This window comes from Pongo pygmaeus, chromosome 1 (genome assembly GCF_028885625.2).
Source record: "Pongo pygmaeus isolate AG05252 chromosome 1, NHGRI_mPonPyg2-v2.0_pri, whole genome shotgun sequence".
Taxonomy (NCBI): Eukaryota; Metazoa; Chordata; class Mammalia; order Primates; family Hominidae; genus Pongo; species Pongo pygmaeus.
The window spans coordinates 106,483,168-106,507,377 of NC_072373.2; the positions used below are offsets into that span (position 1 = coordinate 106,483,168).

Below are 24,210 nucleotides of genomic sequence, written 5' to 3' on the forward strand. Positions count from 1 at the left end.
ATGTGGGCCTCAGATTCTAAAGACTGACGAAAACTAAAATAACCAGTATGCATAATGAATACCTTGCCCTTCAAGGTCTTGGGGGCAGGCTTCAATTATCACATCATAATGCATATCATAAGACAGTGTTACTTATAATTAACTGATAATATTTTCTAAAAAAAAGAAATCCCACCTGAGTGCTTTTTTCTTTTGTGTGTACTCTTCAAAAGCAGAATAATGGTCACTAAGAAAACACCTCAGCAACTATTGCAAGAAATGGTTTGAGGGGCACCAAAAAGCTCATTGTTCTGAATGAGTTCAAGTGCCCTTGATATTTGTATACAATCTAAAGATAGTGAAATAACCTAAAGAAAAACTAAACACCTTCAGTGATCCTTATGGTGCTGTACAAGATGAGCAAAATGATGTACATTAACCTAATTTTCAGAAAAATAATTCATCTTTTACACTATAGATTGAATCCATTTTACACTGTTCAGAAGTAATGGTCCATTCCACACTGTTCTGGCACCATCCGTTCAGAGTGTGTTTTAAATCAGAATGCAACTTCCAAATGTGAGCTCAGAGGAATGGTTAGAGACAGTGGGAGGCAGAGCTCGGAGAATAGAGGAATCCGAGCAAGGTTCTGTTTTCAAATATGTCAATGACTGTCACGTTTGTTATATGATGCTAAGAACAAGAAAAAGGCCAATACATGGAAATAGGAAAGATTAGAAGTTCAAATCAACATAAATAAGACGTCTACATTCTCCAGAAAGAGAAGGGATTCCCTTGGGAGAGATACAATTCCCTTCCAACTATGGGAGTCTGTGATTCTAAGACAACGCTGCTTTTCTCTATCTGGTGTTATAGGATTTCTGATGTAGTTATTTTGTGCCCTTAACTTGGAAGCTCATATCATATTGTTTTATTTTACCAGCCTATGTGAACAGAGTGAACATGATTATTTGAATAATGTCTACAAACATCTAAATGACAACTGTCTGCTCCACTCCCGCTATCCGAGCCTATAACACTCACTCCATAGAGCTCCTGTTGGCTGATAAACTCTAAGTGCCATTTTGTGTTAGTTATACTTGCTCAGGCCTTCCACTTCTCAGGTTTCTTGCAGCAACTTTAATCTAGCCTCGTTTTCCTGGCCCCCAGCCCTTGGCTCTATTGCTCAGGCTTTAATCCCAGTCTTAGACACCTCTGTCACTAGCCTCCATACTCAGTTCTCTGGCTTGGAGGAATTCGGAACTCGCATCTTTGCCAAACTAAATTACATCCCTGGTGATTTTATTTCCAGACCTCCTCATGCTTAACTCTAAACAAAGGCTGTATAAGAGAACCTGTGACACAATTTGTGTTCTCTGAATAATAACAAATAGAATTCTAGGCCAGTGATTTTCAACAGACAGAGGATCAAAACCATTTGTAGATGTTTTCAAGAAATACAGATGCCACAGACCCAACCCAAGAGGTTCTGATCCAGGAGATTCAGCAAGGTCTGAGCAACTGTATTTTTAAAGAGACACTTAAGTGATCAAAAATTGCCAGGCTTGATAACTACTGCTTTAAAAAAATAATATTAAATACTTCCTGATGGTTACTGCACACCTTCTGTGCACCATAACCTATGCTATGCATTTACACATATATAATATTCATTCCATCCAACAACCTCATATGGTGAGTGCTATTATTAAATCCATTTTGTAGAGAAGAAAGCTGAAGTACAGAGAAGTGCAGGTAGTAAGTGATGAAGAAGAATTCTCACGCAGGCAGGCAGACTTGGAATGCCACTTTCCACCGCCACGTGGACATATACAGAAAATACTCCTCTGCCTTTTTTCCCCCAACTGCAAACATTTCATTCAATTTTATATTTCCCCGTATTTCACTCAAGTGAAAATTAATCTGTAAAAAATAATACTTACAGCTGTTCAATCTGCTCAAATTCTTTCCCCTCATCTGTGTAACAAAGGAAGAATTTGACTATGAAGTTGGTTTGTCATTTTTATGGAACATATATGCTCAATTAAACCTCCTTCCTAAGTAAGAAAGTACTATGCTGTTTCTCTTGTTTGGAATGAAGGAGAGACATGCTACCTTAAACACCTACACCTCCTTTATCTGCACTACAGACCTTATCTGCATTTCTGATCAAACATAGTTTAGTGGCCTGATATTTTCAAAAACATGACTGCTTAGTTTGTCATTATTTAAATAATTAAAAATTTAGTATAAAATCAGGAAAGAATACAGGATGTAAGGTCAATTTTCTCAAGGATTACTGCTTTATCAACCTGTAACCCATCAGGCACAGGCTGCAAAAATAGGAAATGACAGGATGGTCTCTCTTTAATGAGAACTCTGGAATGGTTAATAAAATTTTTTTTAAATGATAATCTAAGTGAAAGAAAAATTATTTCTTTGAGACTTTTTATATTAAGCTATCATAGATTTTCCTAATATTCCAGTGCCAGAATACCTATCACCTAATTGGTACTTAGGTACCAGTAGCACCAAAAAAAAAAGGTGGGGGCTTGGGGGGGGTGGGGAAGAGAAAGAAAAAAGGCATTTTTAATACTAAGTTTTTTCAGGAATTGAAACAGGAAGACCATTGGTATGTTTCCAGCTCACTGTCACCATTGTTGTAAACCTAAATACTGTTCCAAATAAGAAAATGAAGATTTTCCCCAAAAATCCTAAAGTCATTGCAATGTATCAAATCATAATCCATATCATAAGTAAATTATACTTATAATTAACTGATAATACTTTCTAAAAAAAAAAAAACAACAAAAAAAAGAAATCCCACCTGAGTGCTTCTTTTTCTTTTGTGTGTACTTTTCACAAAGCAGAATGGTGGCCACTACAAGAACCACCTCAGCCACTATTGCAAGAAATGGTTTCAGGGGCACCAAATAGCTCAGCACCACAAGCTCAATGTGTTCTTCACTCTCGCCTAATTGGAATAGTGCATGGCACCAGTAAGATCCTCCATCTTCCTCCAAAAGTTGTGTTATCTTCAGCTTTGTTTCATTAGCATATGTTCCATTGATCACATATTTATTCATTTGAACACCAACAGGAACCTAATATGAGGAGATATTAAAATCCATTCCAATCATAGTACATAAAAGATACATGATATAGTTTTTCAGTGAAAGCTATTAGATAATGCCAACAACATTGCTTACTAGAGAAAGGCATATTAAAATTTGTGAGAGGTTATCTATAACAGACTTAAGTCTTATCAGAGTTTGATCTCCCAGGGAGCAAACAAAGAAAAAAATGTATACATTGCTATAAGGACTTAGCACTGAATGTTTAAAACTACAAAGAAGCAAATAGGTCATCATGGCTAAGTATTATAGAAGAATTAAAAACAGAAAAATCCCAGTCATCTGAGTCTCACATTCCTATCCTTGCCTAGTGCTTTAGTCAAAGTACTTTTTCCTTCACAAGCACAGGCACATATTCAAACAACTACCACCCTGGAAGCTACTATTTCTGATCATTTCTATAAAGGAAAATCGCTCACTCAGACAACGTGATTTCCCCAGGCTAGAAATGAAGATGAAACTTTCAGGCCTTTGGAGCTGATGTAGATAGAATGGAGGGCACCCTCTGTGAGCCTCGGATCCGAAGTGAACTGCACACCTTCCGTCTTTTCATATCTGAATTTCTTTCTCTCAGATAAGCTGGCTTCTAAGATTTGCAGGGTTTTCCACAGCCTCACAAGGTGCCATACTAAGCTATTTGGGGCTGTTTTATTTAATCTATTTAAATTAAATTTTATTCCCAAGCCATTTGATGCTTTCCCTGCTCCATCACTCAACCGCACTATTCAATAAATGCTAATCTGCATACAAATATTCTCAGAGCTTATCCAAGGAAGAACTATCTGTGAGTATATTATTTGTGCAAAAAAAATATTACAGCAACCTGGCACCATGTGCACAACACTGCCTGGAATGTTTGGTACCGATTGGTCAGAGCTAATCAATCAATTTTAATAAGTACTCAGCTGATTCTGATGCACATGGTTGGTCTACATTTTGAAAAGGCATTTCTGCTCAAGTTTTGACCTGCGCCCTGTTCCCCAAACTTTTCTCACACCCTAATACAACTCATGCTTAGAGTCCAATTAAGAGGCTAATGACTAGTATAGCAATGGACAAAAGCACCAGTACGTCTAAAATGACATTTTCAACATCTGATATAATTAGATGAAGTCTAATGTTTTTCACGTATTGTTGTACCACATACACATCAATAAATAAAGCTGTGTATTTCAAATACCACAGTTGACATTTGTTTTTACAAAATTATACTTTTTAAAAAAAAATTACATATACACAATGATTGCCTTTCCTCATCATCCATCAGAAGACAAGCAGGAGTAGGAATGGCTTCAGTCTGCATCTATGGGATTTGGTTGGAACTATTTCATTGAAAAACTAACCTGTTAGCACAGAGTAAGTCACATTCCCTTCTGAGTCATCTGTCATCCTTCAATAGTCTATAATAACGCCAATTTTGTCTAAGAAGGAATTTAATATTTCATTGTAACATCTACACTGTCTCATATGTTCCTTCTACAATTATAGCTTGCCTTTAACAGGACTTTAATTGTAATGCTTATTAGTGCCAGGGCAAAGGAAAGGTGTCTCCTAAAGGACAATATCCTAAATTTTCCTGCCATTAGAGGCTATTTGGGGAAAAGAAAGGAAATCAGGAATTATTTATAAAATACTCATGTTTTTCTTAATATCAGCTATTTGAATAGCGATTTCTCTTAGTAAAAAAGCAATTAAAAGTATTGGCTTCTCTCAGGTAGCTTGAAAAAGCCAATGACACTTACTGATAGAACCTAAGAGGTAAGATTAAGTTACAAAGTTTTCATTATTTTCTCAAATAGTGCCATTATTTTGCATTCTATCACAGATGTTTCAGGAGACAGAAGCCCAAAAAGGTGTCTAGCATTTTTTCTATTACTTTCATGGAATGATTTTTAAAAAGAGTATTTTCTAATGGGGTTATTTCTAAACTAGGAAACTATACACAAAATGTAATTTCTTTTCAAAGAATGTAATTAAATTGTTAAACCTAAAAAACAAAGTACCAGCTAATGAAACGTTAAGAGTATCTTCATATGTATAATGTAAACATGCCAAAAACCATCAAATGACAACTCCGTTTGTCACTGCTCTTTCTTTTTTTTTTTCATTTGAATTAGTGTTATTTAACGAAATTCTTCTTGGTTTTATTTAATTTTGATATATCATTTATTCATTTGGTTATTCAGCAAATTTTGTTGAGCATATACTATATGCTAGGCACTTTTCTGTGCATGGGGATTGCAATTTTAAACAAAACAAAAATTTTTCACTGCCCTCATAAACATTCTAGTAGTTGATGTGGGAAGGTAGATAATCAATTAGACACAGTAAATGAAATTTAAAAGTATACTTATCAAGTAACAATTCCTTGGAGAAACGAAAAATGCAGAGCATAGTAATGGTCTTGAGGTATGTGGCTGGAACAAGGTTGCTCTTTAAATGGTGTTGTCAAAGTCAGACTTTACAAAAGGGTGAGATTTGAGCAAAGACTTGAAGCAGTGGGAGTGTATGGAGGGGACAAAGGGGCCAGGTGGCTTTCTGCACTGCTCTTTCTTTATGAACATAAGCTAAACAACAAGATAACAAAAGTATAAATCATCTTAGGAATGCTGAGTCTGTTACAATCTTGTTATTTATTAAATAAATGTTTTTTGTTGTTGTTTTCTTCAAATCAAGGAACTATCTTACCTTTACACTCCCATTACTTCTGTACCAGGTCCAATTTAAAGGAAAACAATTTTGACATTTACATGTCAAGACAGTAGAATCCCCTACGTAAGAGATCAATGGCTTGTTTTTCCCATGAAGTTCAGGGACTGAGAATAAAATAGAGAAATGTATGTTACTGAAAGAATTTAGGTAAAGGAAATGTATTAAATGTGCAGATATTGTCTCCTTTCATTTTTTCATTACATTATTTTACATACTTTCAGTTATATATAAATGAAGCTAATTTATAGTAGTTAGGGTGTAGTTAGTAGTAATAATAATAGTAGATAGATTCAATATAATTGTCTCCAATGTATAGAAATGGAAGGTCTTCTATTATTGAGCCAAACAACAAAAGTATTGTTCCTTTTTGGATAAGTTACATGTTTTGGGTAAGAAAGAGCCTTCATGTTTTCAAACCCCTGTTCTTTCTTCCCGCCTACTAAGCTACCTTAGAGTAATTATTTTCTTCAAAGTTTTGACCTCAGGTAGCATTTGAGTGAGAAGATAAAATTTCCAGGATAGGAAATCTTTAGTTGATACTAATTTATGAAAAGCCAGCAAAGAGTTAGAGAAAGTGGGAACAAGGAACAAAGGAAAATTAACAGAAAGAGAACAGCGTAAGAAAGAAAATAAGATTTAAAAATGCTTTTATGCGGTTTTGTAAAAAATATATATATACTAATATCCATTATGATAAATTTCCTAGTCAAGGAAGTTTGAAGTAGATTCCATTAGAAACAGAATACAAATAGGCACTGAATTTCGAAAAAAAAAAATAAGTTTTAAGGATGTAAATAACTTGGTAAAGAATATTAAAAGATAAGAGCATAAACAGTACAATGAAAAGCCTACATGGTGCAATCAGTTCCTTCTGATTGACCTTGAAGGATGTATTATAGAAGGTACACTTACACTGAACATGTAGACTCATCAACTAAGATTATTTTGTTAATTTTTTTCTTTTACTTTTTTGAATTTTAGCAGGTTTTTTGCTTCTTTTGGTTTTATGTGTCTGTGTGTGTGCACATGCATGTATTTGTATGTTTACTTTTTTCATTTATATGTTTAGTTTGCCAGTAGGGAAAGAATGGATGAAATCATGTCAACTAAAGACCTGCAGATAAGCAGAGATCGGAGCTTGGCTAAAATAGGGAATCTTTGCTGAAGCCACAAGGTTTCCTACAACCTGAGAGGAAGAGCAGCCACACTTCCTGAGTTCCATCTGAAGAGGCACAAGATGCATTAGCGCATTACTAGGGCAATGACCTCTACAGCCCTGTTAGGCTCACCTTAAAACAAACGCTGCTTTGGAGTGCAGGCTTTGCATTAGACACTAAGTAGTTAAGGACACAGTTTCCGCTTTCCCAGGTTGTTTATCTCTCAGAGATCCCATTTCTCAATCTCTACACGTTTCTTTCTGGCAATTGAGTCATGCTTTAGCAGGAAAATATGTGTTGAAATAGGTTCAAAATACCAAAATTTACCCACAGGCTAAGAATAAAATGTGGAAGAAAGGTAATTCTTGGGGAAAAACCTGGCAAAATATACACTGCTTTTCAGTATTCCTCGAAGAGCCCCCTGCTTGGGAAGCATACTGGAAGCTGCAAGGGGCTTTTCAAGAAAGTTGAGTATTCTATGAGATTTGATGAGGAACACATGACTATGTTATTGAACCATCCCAACTAAATATTAAGATCAGGCTGTAAATTGCAGGTAGCTGACAATGACTGAGTGATAACATGGAAAAGCTGAAACCAAAATTCTGTTTTCTTGCCGTCTCTTCAGTTTTCTTGATTATCCCCTAGACTAACGACTAAAATACCACAAACCATGCTTTTGTTCTGCTATATGTGGCTAATAACAGCAGTGTGGATTTAAATTTCAAAATGCACTATGTTCAGGGAACATGACATTTGTTTGAACTATTCTGGGGTTTGGGGCCACAGCTTATATTTGGAAATATTTATTAATATAAGGACAGTGCGACAGTATTCTAATGTGCCCTGTTGACCTTTTAAAGACTTTGCATAAAGTAGGATGCATAAGAGTGCTAGGGTTGGAATAAACCAGGTTTGGAGGTGGTGAAATTGCTGATTCAGGCTAGTTTCTAGGAAGATGGGGTTTGGATATACCCAGTGAACGTAACAGCTCTCTGCAGTTGTAAAATTGGAGACTATATTTGTATATTCATGAACTAGAACAAATTGGCCTGAATGTCATACTGGTTCAAAGACTTTTAGGTATCACCAAATTAGGAAAAAAGATTACGCCATGTAGTAAAAGAATGCTAACTATACTTCAACACTGGGATCCAGGGCTGAAGTCCCAGCTGATTCTATTATGCTACCTTTCCATACTTTGAATTTTTAGATACTTCCAGGGGAAGACAGATATTTGAGCTATGACAGGCTTCACTACATTTGGTAGTATCAAAATCTCATCATGACTTCCAAAAAGTTCTTGTTCTTTACCAATTAAATTTCTTCATACTTTCTACTAAGAGATTTTAACATTGATAAATATTATGGAAGCTTTCAGCAACCACTCAGAATATTTGATCCACTACTGAGAAACACTATAGACCATCACTCTTCTTTCTCTTTCTCGGGTGGCAAGTTATCAGCAATGCATTAGCAGTCACAAACTTCCAGTGTACACTTTTGCTGTCTCCTCTGTCCTGGCATCAACAGTGAAACACATAAAGTCATCAGGTTTTTGTGCATTGAACTGATCAGTAATCTTGAGGGCCTTTTACAACCTTGTAGTAGTAAATCAACCAGCACCCATAAAGACAGCAGCAGGGACTTTGCTGATGAATTGTTCTGAAGACTCAGGCTCATGCACTATAGGTGGCTCATGTAGTAAATGGCAGAAAAACTTATCTTTGGCTCAATTTAAAATAGAGAATAAAACAGGCTTTTCATCTACATGCAGTTGTAAGTATTCTAAGAAAAGATAATTATTATTCTTAGGAAAAACCATTAAGTAAACCATATGGAGAAATAATATAATAGGACATTTATAAAAACATACACCATTTTATAAGCCTTTCAGACCTATTAAATAACTATAATATGAATAATGTACAGATGTCTTTAAATACTACTCAAGTAAAATTATTTCTCTAAGCAATATTCAATTTAGATGAATTATAGAGAATTTTTATTTTACCAAGGAAGATTTGAAAGGACCCAACTTATTAATTTTATAAATATCTTCAAGATATAATACATACTTAAAAGTTACGTTAATGTTAAATGGGCATTAAAAACAAATTAGCTAACCTAAACTGCTTCAAGTCAACTAGAAAAGAAAAAAAAGGAAGTATTCAGTGATTCTTTGCTTTCCTTAAAGCCCTGATTTAAATCCTAGGCCTTGGGTCAATGCTGCTGACACCAGCCAAAATCAGCTTAGTTATCTCAAAACAGCTGGAGAATCAAGAGGCCTTCCGTGTAAATACTTGCTATTCAGTGTATTGGTATATTGAAAAGTAAAATGCTCATTAATCTTCACATTAGACACAAGAATGATCACTTCCACATAATGATGTAAGTAATTATCAAAACTAATGAGAAAAAATGTGTTATCTTCAATACTGAAAGCAGGTATTACTAGTATGTATTGTCAGAGCACAATGTCTTAGGAAAAAAAAAAAAAAAGAAAACAGTGTTTAAAGTTGAATATCTTGGGAGCATTTTAAGTCACAAGATTCTGTGAGCATTTCCTCAGAATTTGTAGGCCTTCTTTACATATTTTTTAAAAACTCAATAAAACATGTTCACTGAAATTTTGTGTGTTTAATATTTTTTGCTCATTGGGAAGAAAAAGAAAGAGAAAGGGAGGAAAAAAGGAAGAAGGAGGAAGGAAGGGAAGGAAGGAAATGAACTCAAAAGGTGGGAGGGAAGAAAGGACAGAAAAAAGGAAAGGAAAAGAGAGATTAAGGAAAGAGGAGGGGAAAGGCAGATGGGGCAGGGGAGGGAAAAATGAAATGCGGAAGGAAAAGGAAACTGAAAGGAAATGTATATGGTGTTATCTAGTCCTTCACTAAGTTAAAGTCAAATGGAGGGAAAAAAGAAAGAATATACATGACTAAAATAATCAAAGAATTATACTAGTTTCTGCTTTTGGAGAGACGAAAATATATAAATACAAGAACTTATTATATTCACCACACTGGAACAATTACAAAGCCATAAAAATAAAATGACTCTGTGAGTGCAGAAGGGATGCAATGAGGGACAAAGGAGTGAACCATTAGATCATGGCAATGGTGAAGCAAGCCGTTCTGCTATTGATGGAGCCTTGAGAATAGCATCCACATTCTGTCACAGCAGACAGTCGGGCTTTAGGAATTTTAGGAAAAGTTACAATTTTCATGTTTCCTAGGAAATTAGTGCAAAGCAGAGTCCAACATAGTTAATATGGCAACAGATTGCATTTCCCAAATATCAGGATGATATTATGGTTCACTAATCACCACAAAATACTGGGTTTTTCATAATGATAATTATCTAACTCTAACAACTAGTCTTTATTATGAGATTGAAACCTCTTGAGTTTTGGTTTAATGATGGTAACAGTAAAATATTTTAATTCGTTGGTTTCCAAGGAAAAGAAATGTGGATGATATTCTGGAGCTTGTATATATTTTTAAACCTCCTTTCTTTGTGAGATAAAAAGTAGGCAACCCTTTGTGCATCTCCATATTATTTTTAAGTTTTATGGATCCTAAAATCCCATGTCCTGGAGCTATGGATATAGAACATCAACCCACACTCTCAGAGGCTGGGACCACAATAACTTAGAAATGTGAAGGACTATTATAAAAGCTATGAATTTAGAGGGATAAATAAAGAAATTCAGGCAACTGATATAATTCACTAATAATGTGGTAGGCTGGCCTTTTGAACTAAAACCTGTGCTTTAAATTGAGGAACAGAAGCAGGAAGGAAGTGGACTTGGGGGATACAAGACCATTTTCAAGGCTGCCTCTTGTGGCTCTGGAAAGCATATGACTTTCTTTCAGCTATATTATGTTTATTACTGTAAAAATAATTTAAAAATTACAGGATTGAGAAATCTAAGAACATAATGCTGAAGTTATTAACTATTCCTCAAGTTATTAATACTGACCTTTGAAATTAAATGTTCCCCTTCGTTCTTTTTCCTCTCGAAAGAAACAAGAATAACTTCCCATTTGTTTGCTATTAATGATGGTGAACCTAAAGATAATTCAAGTTATTAATATAGGCTTAGTTCTCAAAACCTTCTTAATGAAAATGAAAAGAGCCATTAATCAAAATTTAAAAAGAGAAATAATTCTGTAAATATGCAAATTAGAATATTAGCATAACATTCAAGTGGCTGCAGAGCAAACAATGCTCAGTCAGCAAAAGTATTTAGAATTAAGCTACTTTTGGTGAGCAAGGTAGGTTAAAATTTGTATACTCACCTGTATTGGGTATACAAGGTGCTTCCTGTTGCACTGACAAGATAATTATTCTCAAGTTGTTCACCAACTTTTTTCCAAGTCACATTTACGGCATTCAAATCCCCAGATGTTGTGAACTGGCATGTGAGATTTACATCAGAAGGCCTTTCTAAAGTGATATTTTTTTCTATTGGCATACTAGAATGTTCTATTAGCACAAAAGAGGACAAAATGTGAAAGTTATATTCAGAGGAATCTAATATATAAAACCTTTTAAATTATTAACAGTAGTGTTTTATTGACAATTTCTTAATGTAACATTCATTTGAAGAATTATTCCTCTATCAACATAGATGGTTCCCTTTCTTATTCCCTTTTATATGCACACCTAAAGAAAAGTTTTGATCCAACATTAACACAATTAAAAAAAAACTTAAAGCTGTGATAGTTATCTCCTTAAGCTCTGTACTGAGCAGAATATAGGGTAGAGAGTACCCTATAACATGTGCCGTATGCTCTGACAGTGTAAAAACAGCACAACTGTAAATACACACACTCATGGGTGAGAATGGAATGCCTGTTTCAATAATTTTGAGTAATCATGTTGTTGGTAGTTATTATGAGAATGTTTTGTGTGTAACATGGATTTGAGTGATATATTCTAACCATTCCTAGTCTTCTTCAGAACCTGTAGGGACCGGATGTAGACATAGGTACAGGACAGAGAATTTAAATAAGCATCCAGTAGTTCTGAATTTTAACTGAATTTCAGTATCAGTATGAATTCATGAGGTGTTTATCTTTTTTTTTTGACTTTCAAAATAGATATTTATTTTGGATTGATTGATTACCATAAGAACACTTAACATTAGACCTTCCCTCTTAGCAAATTTTTTAAACTTGTACCTAAAAAGTAGTCTGAAAGGTTCTCAATTTCTCTTCCCATCTACAGATGGGAAGAGAAGGAGCTAACCCTTAGAGAAGCTTTAGGGAAGTTGAGGTGTTTATCTTGAAAACAATACACACACACACACCACACACACACACACACACACACACACACACACACTGAAGGGGTCCAGAATATGCCAGGATAGCATACAAATTATTTTGAGCAGAAGGCGTTTGAGTTCCTAAAATAGCTACTCTAAAAGCAGAGCCTTTCAAAGGAACTCCAAAAAACCTCCACTGTCATAAATCCCCTCCCTAGGAGCAATAGGGAGAATGGACTCTTATCACTGAAGATGAGAAATCTTCACACCATACCTAAACAGACACTGTCACAAAACTATCATATCTTCCACCTGTTACCTAAAGGGCTCATTTATCTTTCCTAAAACTCATTTTGTTTTTCCATAAGCAGCCTTTCTCCTCCTCTCCTTACCCTACTAAGATGGTATATAAGCCCCCACTTTTAACTGCCCCTTTGAGCTACATGTTTTTCTAACTTTTGTCCATACATGATTAAATAGGCTTTTTGTTTTGCTAATTTATCTCTTGTCAGTTTAATTCACTGAGCCTGAAATTGTCGAGAATTGCAGAGAAAAGGTTCCTCCCTGACAGTCTGGCAAGGAATATGGAATGGTTAGGACTCCCCACCCTTCCACTCCAACCCCACTTTCAAAGCCTGAGATTTCAGGACCTCTGACCCAGCAGGTAGGTATGAGCTTTTTTTGCTTGCAGTCTGAAAAGTTTTGCCTATTTTATTTCATTAATGTCTTGGTATTTTATGGCATAATTAACATGTTAGTATTATTTTTAAAAACTACATATCTTTTTATCTCTGTTCTTTTTAAAAAACAGATTTTCTTTCTTGGACTTTCATTCTTTCACATGCACTTCTTTTTTTTATTATAAGTTTTAGGGTACATGTGCACAATGTGCCGGTTTGTGCAAGGGTGCACTAGAGCAAGAGCAGTAAGAGCCTCTACTTGTCTTTTCTTTCTTCAGTTTAACCCTCAGTTTCCCAACCACTAACTCTCTAACAATACACACACACACACACACACACACACACACACACTTAAGGAAAACACAAAAAAGTTAACTTTAATTTTGAACAGTGGCAAATAAAGAAAAAATATTAAGCATGTACCTTGTTTGTCCTACACTAACTGTATCACTGGCTAACCAAACAGTAGAGAAAGTAAACGTTCTCTTTATAGAAAAATTCCAGCAAATGAATAAAAAAGAAATCATACAAATATACCATAATGATGCTGCAACCCCTAGTAAATCACGGATCTAGGCATTTTGCATCAACTGCTGCAATAATTTCAAAAACAGAATTATGTCTCTCTTGAGGAAGAATACCCCACTACCTAGGATATAGTCTTGTCAAAAAAGGTGCTGGAGGAGGTTCTTGAAACTGGTTAAGTCTCTGGATCCAATTCCCAGTTTACAGGAAATACAGATTATGGAAGAACACATTAACCTACATTTCATGAAAATAATCAACAAAATCCAGATTCTGGGAAAATTCTACAAAATAAATGATCTGTTTTTTTGTTTTTCTTTCTTTTTTTTTTTTTTTTTTTTTGAGATGGAGTTTCTTTCTTGTTGCCCAGGCTGGAGTGCAATGGTGCTGTCTCAGCTCAGCTCACTGCAACCTCTACCTCCCGGATTCAAGAGATTCTCCTGTCTCAGCCTCCCAAGTAGCTGGGATTACAGGCGCCTGCCACCATGCCCGGCTAATTTTTTTGTATTTTTAGCAGAGATGGGGTTTCACCATGTTGGCCAGGCTAGTCTCAAACTCCTGACCTCAGGTAATCTGCCTGCCTCAGCCTCCCAAAGTGCTGAGATTACAGGCATGAGCCACCGCACCTGGCCTGGTTTTTTCAATAGATAAATTTTAAAAGGGAGAGAGATGTCTTTGTATTGGACGTCAGTTGCTATGTTTGGGGCACCTGAAGATTATAAGATACTCAAAAAATACCATTAAAAGAAAAGCAAAACTGAACTGTAATATTTAGGGATGCATATCTGGGTAATAAAACAATATAGAAAAGCCAGAAAGTGACTGCATAAAAATCAGAATAGTGGTAATTACTCTTAAGGGGAAGAGAAGGAGTTGTGTTTGGAAGATGGCAGTACATCATATAAACAAATTTCTCAAGCTCTTCTCATTCTCAATAATGGTATAGTATGATTAAATGTAGAATGCAGAGCCAAAATGTAGAAAGAAAAATAATATAACTCAAATAAAATGGTCAGGTGCATTGGTTCATGCCTGTAATCCCAGTAATTTGGGAGGCTGAGGTGTGTGGGATTGCTTGAGCACAGGTGTTCTAGACCAGCCTGGGCAACATGGTGAGACCTCGTCTCTACAAAAAAAAAAAAAAAAAAAATGAAAAAATTAGCCAGGCTTGGTAGTGCATGCCTGTGGTCCCATCTAGTCGTAGGCAGAGATGGGAGGATCTCTTGAGCCCGAGAGTTGAGGCTGCAGTGAGCTAAGGTGGCACCACTGCACTCCAGGCAGGGTGATAAAGCAGGGCCCAGTCTCAGGAAAAAAAAAAATTCTATCACTTTTAATTACATTTGAAACTTTACAAAATGCTTCCATAAGCAAGGACCAGATGCAAGGTTTGCAGATAGTGAAGTACAGCTCGTGCAAAGTGCTTTGTGAGCACATGCTTGAAATAACTGCTGGTATAATTGCAAAATTGCTGAATTGAATTTAATGCTCAAAAAGAAAAATAACATTTGATGTCTCTAGAATACATATATTGCCAGAGACTACAGTTCCCTTTACTGTGCTCTATTTCACTATCCTAGCATATTTTAAACATTTTGCTAGCCACACCAAATTATTCCAACTACCTTTTAAATGTTGGTGCCCATCAGGATTTTGCTCTCTGGTCTCTTTACTTCTCAATTTGGCACACCTTTGTTGGATTCAACTATTAACTCTAATGCTCTTTACTGCAAAATTAGAACCTCCACTGAAGTCTTTTTTTATTTTACAGCTCCAGGTGTCTACGGAACATCTAAATCTGGATATCCCATGGAAACTTCAAACTCAAAATATCCAAGAGAGATCCATTAATATTCCCTTGCGCTGACCTGTAACACTGAATCACATGCAGTAGTATTTAGCTGATTCTACCGCTAAAATGTCAAAAAAAAATTGCCCAGTTTTATCCAACCCTCCTATTATTGGCCTTCATTATCTTTCACCAAGACCAGGCAAATTACCTAATTTCTCTTGGCCAGCTTCTCTTGCTCCAACCAAAGCAAAACTCAAATTGTTTAACTGCCTTGATTCTATACCTTGCATTTGCAAATCAAAGTATCTTTGTATTAGACATCAGTTTCCTTATTTGTAAGGTGGGACAATAATATTTCATGAGATTGTAAAAAGTTCTATCATAAGAAACGCCAACAGTAATATAATATAGCAATTAATAAATGCCCACTTATTCTCACCATTATCTCACTGGGGAATATCATAAAAACTATCATATATGGTGCTAAGGGTTATATGTTGATTAAATCATTTAATTTTCACAACAGCTTTATGAAGTAAGTATCGGTGTTACAATTCCAACTTTAGAGATGAGGCAAAGAGAGGCTATCTTGTCTAAGATCACACATCAAGACAAAGGCAGCACTGAATCTCAGATTAGGTATGCCTGAGTCCAGATTGTGATAACCAACAGAATATACCAACTCTGAAACATATTAAATTCTCATTACAATGGAATTAACTTCATCACCTTCAAACTGTTGAACCAAGATTTTAAATAAAAGAAAATATTAATAGAAGATTAAACAAATGTACAGTGTAGCTATATACCAATGTGAATGTAATGATTAATGAACAGTGCAATCAAAATATTTTAAAAATACACATTTTCAACTAAACATAGTTTTACATAACTTGAAATGCAACACAGTTTTTCTTAATGGTAGGCCATCCTCCAAGCCCTAATGGTTGTCTCACTGTTTCCTATAATATTATGCAGGTGCTTCTGCAGTTTGCTGCGCTTCTGCAGTTTGCTTTCCTTCCTGTCAAGAAATCACAGCATCAAAAACATGCAAAAAGCTCTACCTTTTTACATATTTTGTGGTTAGCCAACAAACTAATGTGAGCTCAGTCAACAATGTTTCAACCTCCTTAATACTGCACAACTGCAATGCATTTTTGCCGCCTTAGAGGGCTGCAAAAACATACATGACATCTGCATTTCTAAAACGATAACAATTTGTTGTTTCTGAAACATATATTTAAGACTGTTCTTAAAACCATATAGTAATTTATACCTGTCTAAATAATTTCTTATTTTCATAGACAACATTTTTAAAGTATATGGGCCTTTCAGCAATTTGCAGTCTTCAGAGAAATGACATTTAGATTTTCTTGGGTCTACTCAGGACCCAATCTTGTAAACCATTTCACTAGAAATAAAAGTCTGTTTTGTTCTTTATTAAGAAAAAGAAAATATGGAAGAAGTCAATTAAAATTTATTGCATAGGATAGTGTTTCCAAACATGCTTTAAAGACAGAAAGTCTTACTAAAAACAGTTAAGTGAACTGTGACATATATGACGGATTAGGTGGGACAACTCTGATAGAAGCCAAGATAGAAAATACAGAGCCCTATCAGCCTGACTTTTCATTATTCATAATGAGATAGGAGGTGGAATGTGACTCTGGACCAGATTGAAAACTGACAGAAACAAGGAAGAGGCAACCAAAGCTCCTCTCCATAAGACACACCCACCAGCACCATGACAGTTTACCATTGCCATGGCTACACCCAGAAGTTACCATCCCTTTCCATGGCAATGATCCAGAAGTTGCCTTCTGTTTTCTAAAAATTTCTGAATAGCCTGCCCTTAATTTGCACATAATTAAAAGTAGTATAAACATGGCTGCAGAATTGCCCCTGAGCTGCTACTCTTGACACACTGCCCAGGGGGTACCCCTGCTCTGAAGGAGAAGTCACAGAGCTGTAACACCCCTGCCTCAATAAAGCTGATTTTTCTACCACCAGCTCGCTCTTGAATTCTTTCCTGAGCCAACCTTCTCAGGCTAAACCCCACTGTTAGGATTCAACTGCCCTGTAACAATTTCACCATAAAGGTCAATAAAGCTTCATGATGCAACCCAAAATGTCTATTAAACATCCAGAATCCTTACAGAAACAGAAGGCCACACTAACATGAGGCCAACACCCCTATGTAAAAATGATACAATGGATCTTATTTTTATCATTAATGTTATGCGTCTTAAATATATGGGGTTAACTTATGAATAAGAATTCTCAAAGTTTATATCCAAAATTTATAAAACATAATACTATTCCCTTGATTTACTTCTCTCCCAAATAAGTCTCACATTGATTGAAGAATCATGATAGTTTATTAAGTGATCCTATCAACAAGTTATTTACATGCCATCTGATTAGTGCCACACCAATGTGATACAGCCTAAACCACATGTGCTTCCTGAATCCCATAAACTTAAAATGTGAAATCACCAATGTGCACAGAGAAACCTGAAATTATATAAACCCAACTTGAGTAAAATGTAGTACATATACACTTTGATACACTTTTTTATATGTATATAAAATCTCCAAGTAATCCCTGGAGACTCCCTCAAGACCTATGAACTATGTTATATGAGCTGAGCCTATTTTCAAACTTTTAGAATTTTTTTTTTTACACAGACAACCTCAAAAGAGAGAGAAATACTAGAAAACATGAATGGCTTCTACACAAATGAAGCCAGGTTTTCCAAAATAATTCATCAAAGATTTGGCAATATTTTGGAAAACGTGTTAAAATTATTTAAGAGGAGATGCTAGTTGAATTTCACTAAACAAAGCTTCTATCAGTCACTGTTTTCCTCCACTTCAATTAGTAACAGAAATTAAGGCATGTAATGGTTATTTCTCTACTTTCTAAATTGATTTAACATCATTTCAAAGAAAAAAACAATTCTATTTGAATTCCAGAATTGCATGTCTCTTGTTTCAATAATGTAGTATTTAATTTGAGACAATAACATTGGGTAATAATCCAATAATTAAATATATTTTTCTACAGCATAGAGAACAACACTGCAACTATTGTTTACATCAGTTACAGGAAAACTATAGTAAATGGTTACATTGTTTTAGTAACCAAATACATTTGTTGCCATTGTTTCCAAATAATTAACATGAAGTTAATCCAACACTATAGTGGGGACCACTGATCATATTTTTGGACAACCAGAATCCGAATACCCTTCCCATCCGTGTAAGGTTTGGTGATAGGCAAAGTACTCACTCACTGCGGAAACCTAAGAACAGATATTTCTTCTCTCCACCCAGCTGAGCACTAGGGTTTGGCCATTGTAATTATAACCTTCTACTCATGGCTTTCAAGTTAGTGGGAGGGAGTTAGGGACCTAGGCAGAACTGAAAATTAATCACAACAGCAATGGCAAGTGTCTAGCAGTGACTGTGACTCATTATTCTTTCACTCACTCATTTAACACTTATTTATGGAACACCTACCACATGCTTTTCATTTATCCACTCGTTCAACAATTTTACTAAAAATATATTACGTGCCTTTATTCTAGGCCCTAGTATCAAGAGTCCAGTGCCCACAGAAATATCTTAAGCAGACTCTTCCAGTAATCCTTGCTGTCTGTCATCCTGAGGTCCTTGGCATTGCCAGAACTTGATTTCCAGTTTTCTTATCAATTCTGCTAGCAAAAATCCTTTATTCAACAAATTATTTCCTGCTTAACTGGCTATAGACTGTTTCTGGGCTTGAGATCATTAACCTAATCCATATACACCTATCAAGATTTACACTAGATACTTCATCCATGCACTCCTTCCATTTGATTAAAATTACATAGCACTGATGTCACTTGGCAGCTCACAAATATCTAGAACATATGATAATATTTGGTCCCCAGAATAAATTCTGCAAAGTGGTAATCACAGTACCAGTTCAGTACATCTGAACGACAATACCTGAGGTTACACAGAGGACAAGATCCAGGCTGAGGTAGCAGTCCAGGACTCAGATCAGCCAGTCCCTGGCCCTGTATGCTCCCCTCCATGGCAAGTCCTGCCCTTTTGTTCTTGTAGCTATAAATCACACTTTAGTATTTTTTCCATCTCTTCTACATTTACAAATCAAAATCATCTCAAGCCATAACAACTTGCCTCCGATCTTTATATCTAATTTCTGCCTTCCTTACCCCGACAAAAAGCTTTCATTTATTTTGAACCATTTTGCACATATCCACTTCAATATAATGGAAGAAAGGAACAGCAAATGACAATGTCATATCATTTGATTCCCCAGTGCAAGAACCATTTAAATTTTGAAATGGATTATTCTAATGGATTTCAAAATTATTTTAGTAGCAGAATTGTTTCAGAAATAAATCAGAGGAAAACTTAAGCAGAATCCCCACCTACACCACCTACACACACACACACACACACACACACACACAGAGATAACTGTATAAAACTGATAAAAAAAATGTTGCTACAATTAGTGAAGACTGGAGAGGGTGTGGAAAGCATTCAAGATTGGCCTCTTCATCTCTTCATCTTCTTTCCCCATCATGGTTACATCGCATGGAACAAAGGATTTAAAAGTGACACATGCACACGTATGTTCATTGCAGCACTATTCACAACAGCAAAGACATAGAATTAACCCAAATGCCCATCAATGATAGACTGGATAAAGAAAATGTGGTGCATATACACCATGGAATACCATGCAGCCACAAAAAGGAACAAGATCATGTCCTTTGCAAGGACATGGACAAAGCTGGAAGCCATTATCCTCAGCAAACTAACACAGGAACAGAAAACCAAATACCGCATGTTCCCACTTATAAGTGGGAGCTGAACAATAAGAACACATGGACACAGGGAGCGGAACAACACACATTGGGGCCTGTTGAGGGAGGGCAGGGGGTGCAGAGCATTAGGGAAAAGAGCTCATGCATGCTGGGCTTACTGCCTAAGTGATGGTTTGATAGGTGCAGCAAACCACTATGGCACACGTTTACCTATGTAACAAACCTGCACATCCTGCACATGTACCCCAGAATTTAAAAAATAAAATACAATAAAAGTAACTGGATTTCATCAAAGGAGAGGTAAACATCAGCCTCAGTACACACCAGATCAAGATAAGGGCTCAGAAATACCTAATGTAAACTGAAAAGCACGGCCTGCTACCTTGGTAATGAATTTCTCTAAACTGCAGGTGTCTACACCCTGATGCCAGTCCTTGATATTTAGTCTTACAATGGTTTATGTCTCATGGTATCAACTTCTAAGGTGCTAGCCATGCAGACACTCAGGGACGCAGTACATACATTTTGTATACACCCCAAGTGACTGACTGTCTCAGGTCGCATGCCTCCTTTGCAGAAAGGGCTCCTCTAACCTTACAACACTGCTAACAACAGACTCTCTCTATCACACTTCCTTTATATACTTCCTAGCATTTGGCACTGTCCAGTTTCGCCTTTCATATTAATTTGTTTACTTACTTATTCATTGCCTTTCCCACTGAAACATATACTGTATGACATGGGGGAAGGAGGGCAGAAAGGGAAGTCTGCCACATTCACCACTGTAAACCAGGCTTTCAATAAATTTTTGTTGAAGTGGTTGTAGCTCCTGGAATATAGTACTTGAAACACGAATCACTTCTTTAGACAGATAAGGCACCTTATCTGACTGCCTTAGACTGAAAATTGAAGCATATTAAAATTCTGCCTCATGATTTATATGAGGAATTCTAGGCAGAAAGTACTTTACGGAATATGCAAGAAATGCATAAGAAGTTCTTGTCTCACACAGTTGACTCATCAATTGGCCAAAACAAATTTGTTTAGTACTTTTATATGCTATATGTGATACAGAGGGGATTTAAAAATTACTAATCTAGCAGGGGACATAAAACTCAAACATAAATAACTACAATTAACTACAACAGATACTCTAAATCAAATGAGATCTAAATCACAGATGGCAATACAATAGTATAAAAACATTAGTTTTCCCCAAAATAAATCTACAGAGTCCGTGAAGAATCAGTCAAATTCCAAAAGTACTTTTTACAGAACCCAATTTTAAGAAGTGCAGCCATCAAAAAGTGGGCGAAGGATATGAACAGACACTTCTCAAAAGAAGACATTTATGCAGCCAAAAGACACATGAAAAAATGTTCATCATCACTGGCCATCAGAGAAATGCAAATCAAAACCACAATGAGATACCATCTCACATCAGTTAGAATGGCGATCATTAAAAAGTCAGGAAACAACAGGTGCTGGAGAAGATGTGGAGAAATAGGAACACTTTTACACTGTTGGTGGGACTGCAAACGAGTTCAACCATTGTGGAAGACAGTGTGGCGATTTCTCAGGGATCTAGAACTAGAAATACCATTTGACCCAGCCATCCCATTACTGGGTATATACCCAAAAGACTATAAATCATGCTGCTATAATGACACATGCACACATATGTTTATTGTGGCACTATTCACAATAGCAAAGACTTGGAACCAACCCAAATGTCTATCAGTGATAGACTGGATTAAGAAAATGTGGCACATATACACCATGGAATACTATGCAGCCATAAAAAAGGATGAGTTCACATCCTTTGTAGGGACATGGATGAAGCTGGAAACCATCATTCTCAGCAAACTATCGCAAGGACAAAAAACCAAACACCACATATTCTCACTCATAGGTGGGAATTGAACAATGAGAACACATGGACACAGGAAGGGGAACATCACACACCAGGGACTGTTGTGGGCGGGGAGACGGGGGAGGGATAGCATTGGGAGATACACCTAATGTTAAATGACGAGTTAATGGGTGCAGCACACCAACATGGCACATGTATACATATGTAACAAACTTGCACGTTGTGCACATGTACCCTAAAACTTAGAGTATAATAAAAAAAAAAAGAAGTGCATGTGAAAGAATGAAAGTCCAAGAAAGAAAATCTGTTTTTCTAAAAAGAACAGAGATAAAAAGATATGTTTTTAAAAATAATACTAACGTGTTAATTATGCCATAAAATACCAAGAAATTAATGAAATAAAATAGGCAGAACTTTTCAGACTGCAAGCAAAAATCTATTAGTGGATCAGGAAATCAATTTAATAGTTATCACCAGATTTGTTTTTTAATAGATTGGAGTAAAAGAGAAATTATCAGAGTATAACAAGCCTATTAGGTTTAGGTGTAGGTGTTATCCGATGAATATTTTGTTTCATATGTGTGTAAACATGCAGTTGGTACATCAGGTTACAAAGTAAAATGTACTTTTTACTTTGGGAAGTACTTTAATAACTTGGTAAAACAACGTAACAGTAGAGAAACAGAACAGAGTATGGGAAATGAAATATGATTAGAGTGCTATTTCAAAGCTATCAGGAAAAGGAGAATGATTCAGTTAAGAGCATTGAGACGCTGGCTAACAGTACAAAATAATAACCATAAAATTAGTTCCTTCTCACATACAAAACATAAAACTATATCATAAATGGGTTAAAAAGTGAAAGGTGGTAAAGTATGCAAATAATAGGAGGAAACATATAATGAAACTTCTTCACAATTAAAAAACACCACATAAAAGTTTAAAGTGGGAAAAAATATTCGCAACTTCTATAAAAAGTAAAAATTCAGTATCCAAAGTTTCTGCCTACCTCATTTAAATTAATTCAAAAAATAAAATATAAGCCTAGTATGTGGGTCAGGGGAAGGGGCCAACTGTCAAGATGTTTTGAAGGCCAATCTGGAAGTATATATTAAAATAAAGATGTGCATAATTTCTAACTGAGCAATTCTACTTTGTGGTATTTATCACAGAGAAACATTCACAATTATGCCCAGAGAGATATATGTAGGGTGTCCCTTGCTACATGGTTTATAAAAAAAATATATTAGCCAACTAGGGTACATTAGGAAAAAAATGTCTAAGTAAGCTGGTGTATTTATACTGTGCATATAAGTTAAAAAAAAAAAGCTACATTCATATGCAATATGACTAGATCTCCAAAAGCTAATGTTGAATGACAAAAAACTAATTTTCAGAACAATACATATGGACTAATACCACTAAAACTAAAGAATACAAACAATACTACATAGTTTTTTATGGATGCACACATACACACACACACACACACACACACACACACACAGAGCATGGGAAAAAACACATTGAACAGAGTATACCACTGGAAAAGAGGAGAGAGAAGAGAGATAGAAATGGTGGGTAATTCAATGAGACTTGAACCTCATCAGTCAAGTTTTTTATTTCACCTCCTGAAGTTCTATTTGGATATTTTTTGAACCTGCTTTGTCTTTTTAAAAAATAGTATAATACTCATTCTCATGTTTTTAATATTTCTTTTATTTCTCTACCTAGTATTTCTCTGGAATGTCTAATCCTACTGCTCCTTAGCTCTGTTAGGGACTGTGTGTTTGTTTTTTATATTTTTGTTTTGTGACATGTTGAGACATGTAACAGCAGGGATTATGTCACCAGGATGGACAATGCATTCTTCCACAGAGGGTTTTTCATTGTTTTCCTGTGGAAGTACTACCTGCCACGGTCATTTTTGTGTTATTTCTCAGCTTGGAGGCTCCTGTACAGTATAATGCAGGTAATGTAAATTTGCAATTTAAACTGTGTTGAGGACAGGCCCACGTCTTTAAATAATAAGGGAAATATTTGGGGGTTTGGAGGTTTTCTTTAAAAAAATTATTTTTATTCATATTATTTTTAATTGGCAGATAACACTGGGAATCTTTTGGTTTAAATGCCTAACAAAACTTTAAAAGAAAGAAGCCAACTTGTCATCTTGTGCTGTCGGCTGATTTTCTTCCCTAAATCAAACCTTTCCCTACATTTACAGCCTAGGAAGGATAGTTTTCTGCAGGTT

At 35.7% G+C, this 24,210-nt stretch overlaps 1 protein-coding gene across 2 annotated transcripts in view; it reads right to left on the minus strand.

Annotated features, from left to right (window-relative positions):
* Positions 1-24,210, minus strand: part of LOC129015764 (embigin-like) — a 53,444-nt gene that overhangs the window by 4,235 nt on the left and 24,999 nt on the right. Inside the window, exons 3-7 of one of the 2 annotated variants that reach the window (XM_054454287.2) lie at positions 11,278-11,464; positions 10,959-11,047; positions 5,802-5,929; positions 2,807-3,083; positions 1,923-1,956 (exon numbers count right to left, since the gene is read on the minus strand). In XM_054454287.2, coding sequence (XP_054310262.1) covers positions 1,923-1,956; positions 2,807-3,083; positions 5,802-5,929; positions 10,959-11,047; positions 11,278-11,464 — 715 coding nt within the window. The remainder of the gene's footprint in view (positions 1-1,922; positions 1,957-2,806; positions 3,084-5,801; positions 5,930-10,958; positions 11,048-11,277; positions 11,465-24,210) is intronic. The other variant, XM_054454297.2, reaches the window with a different exon arrangement.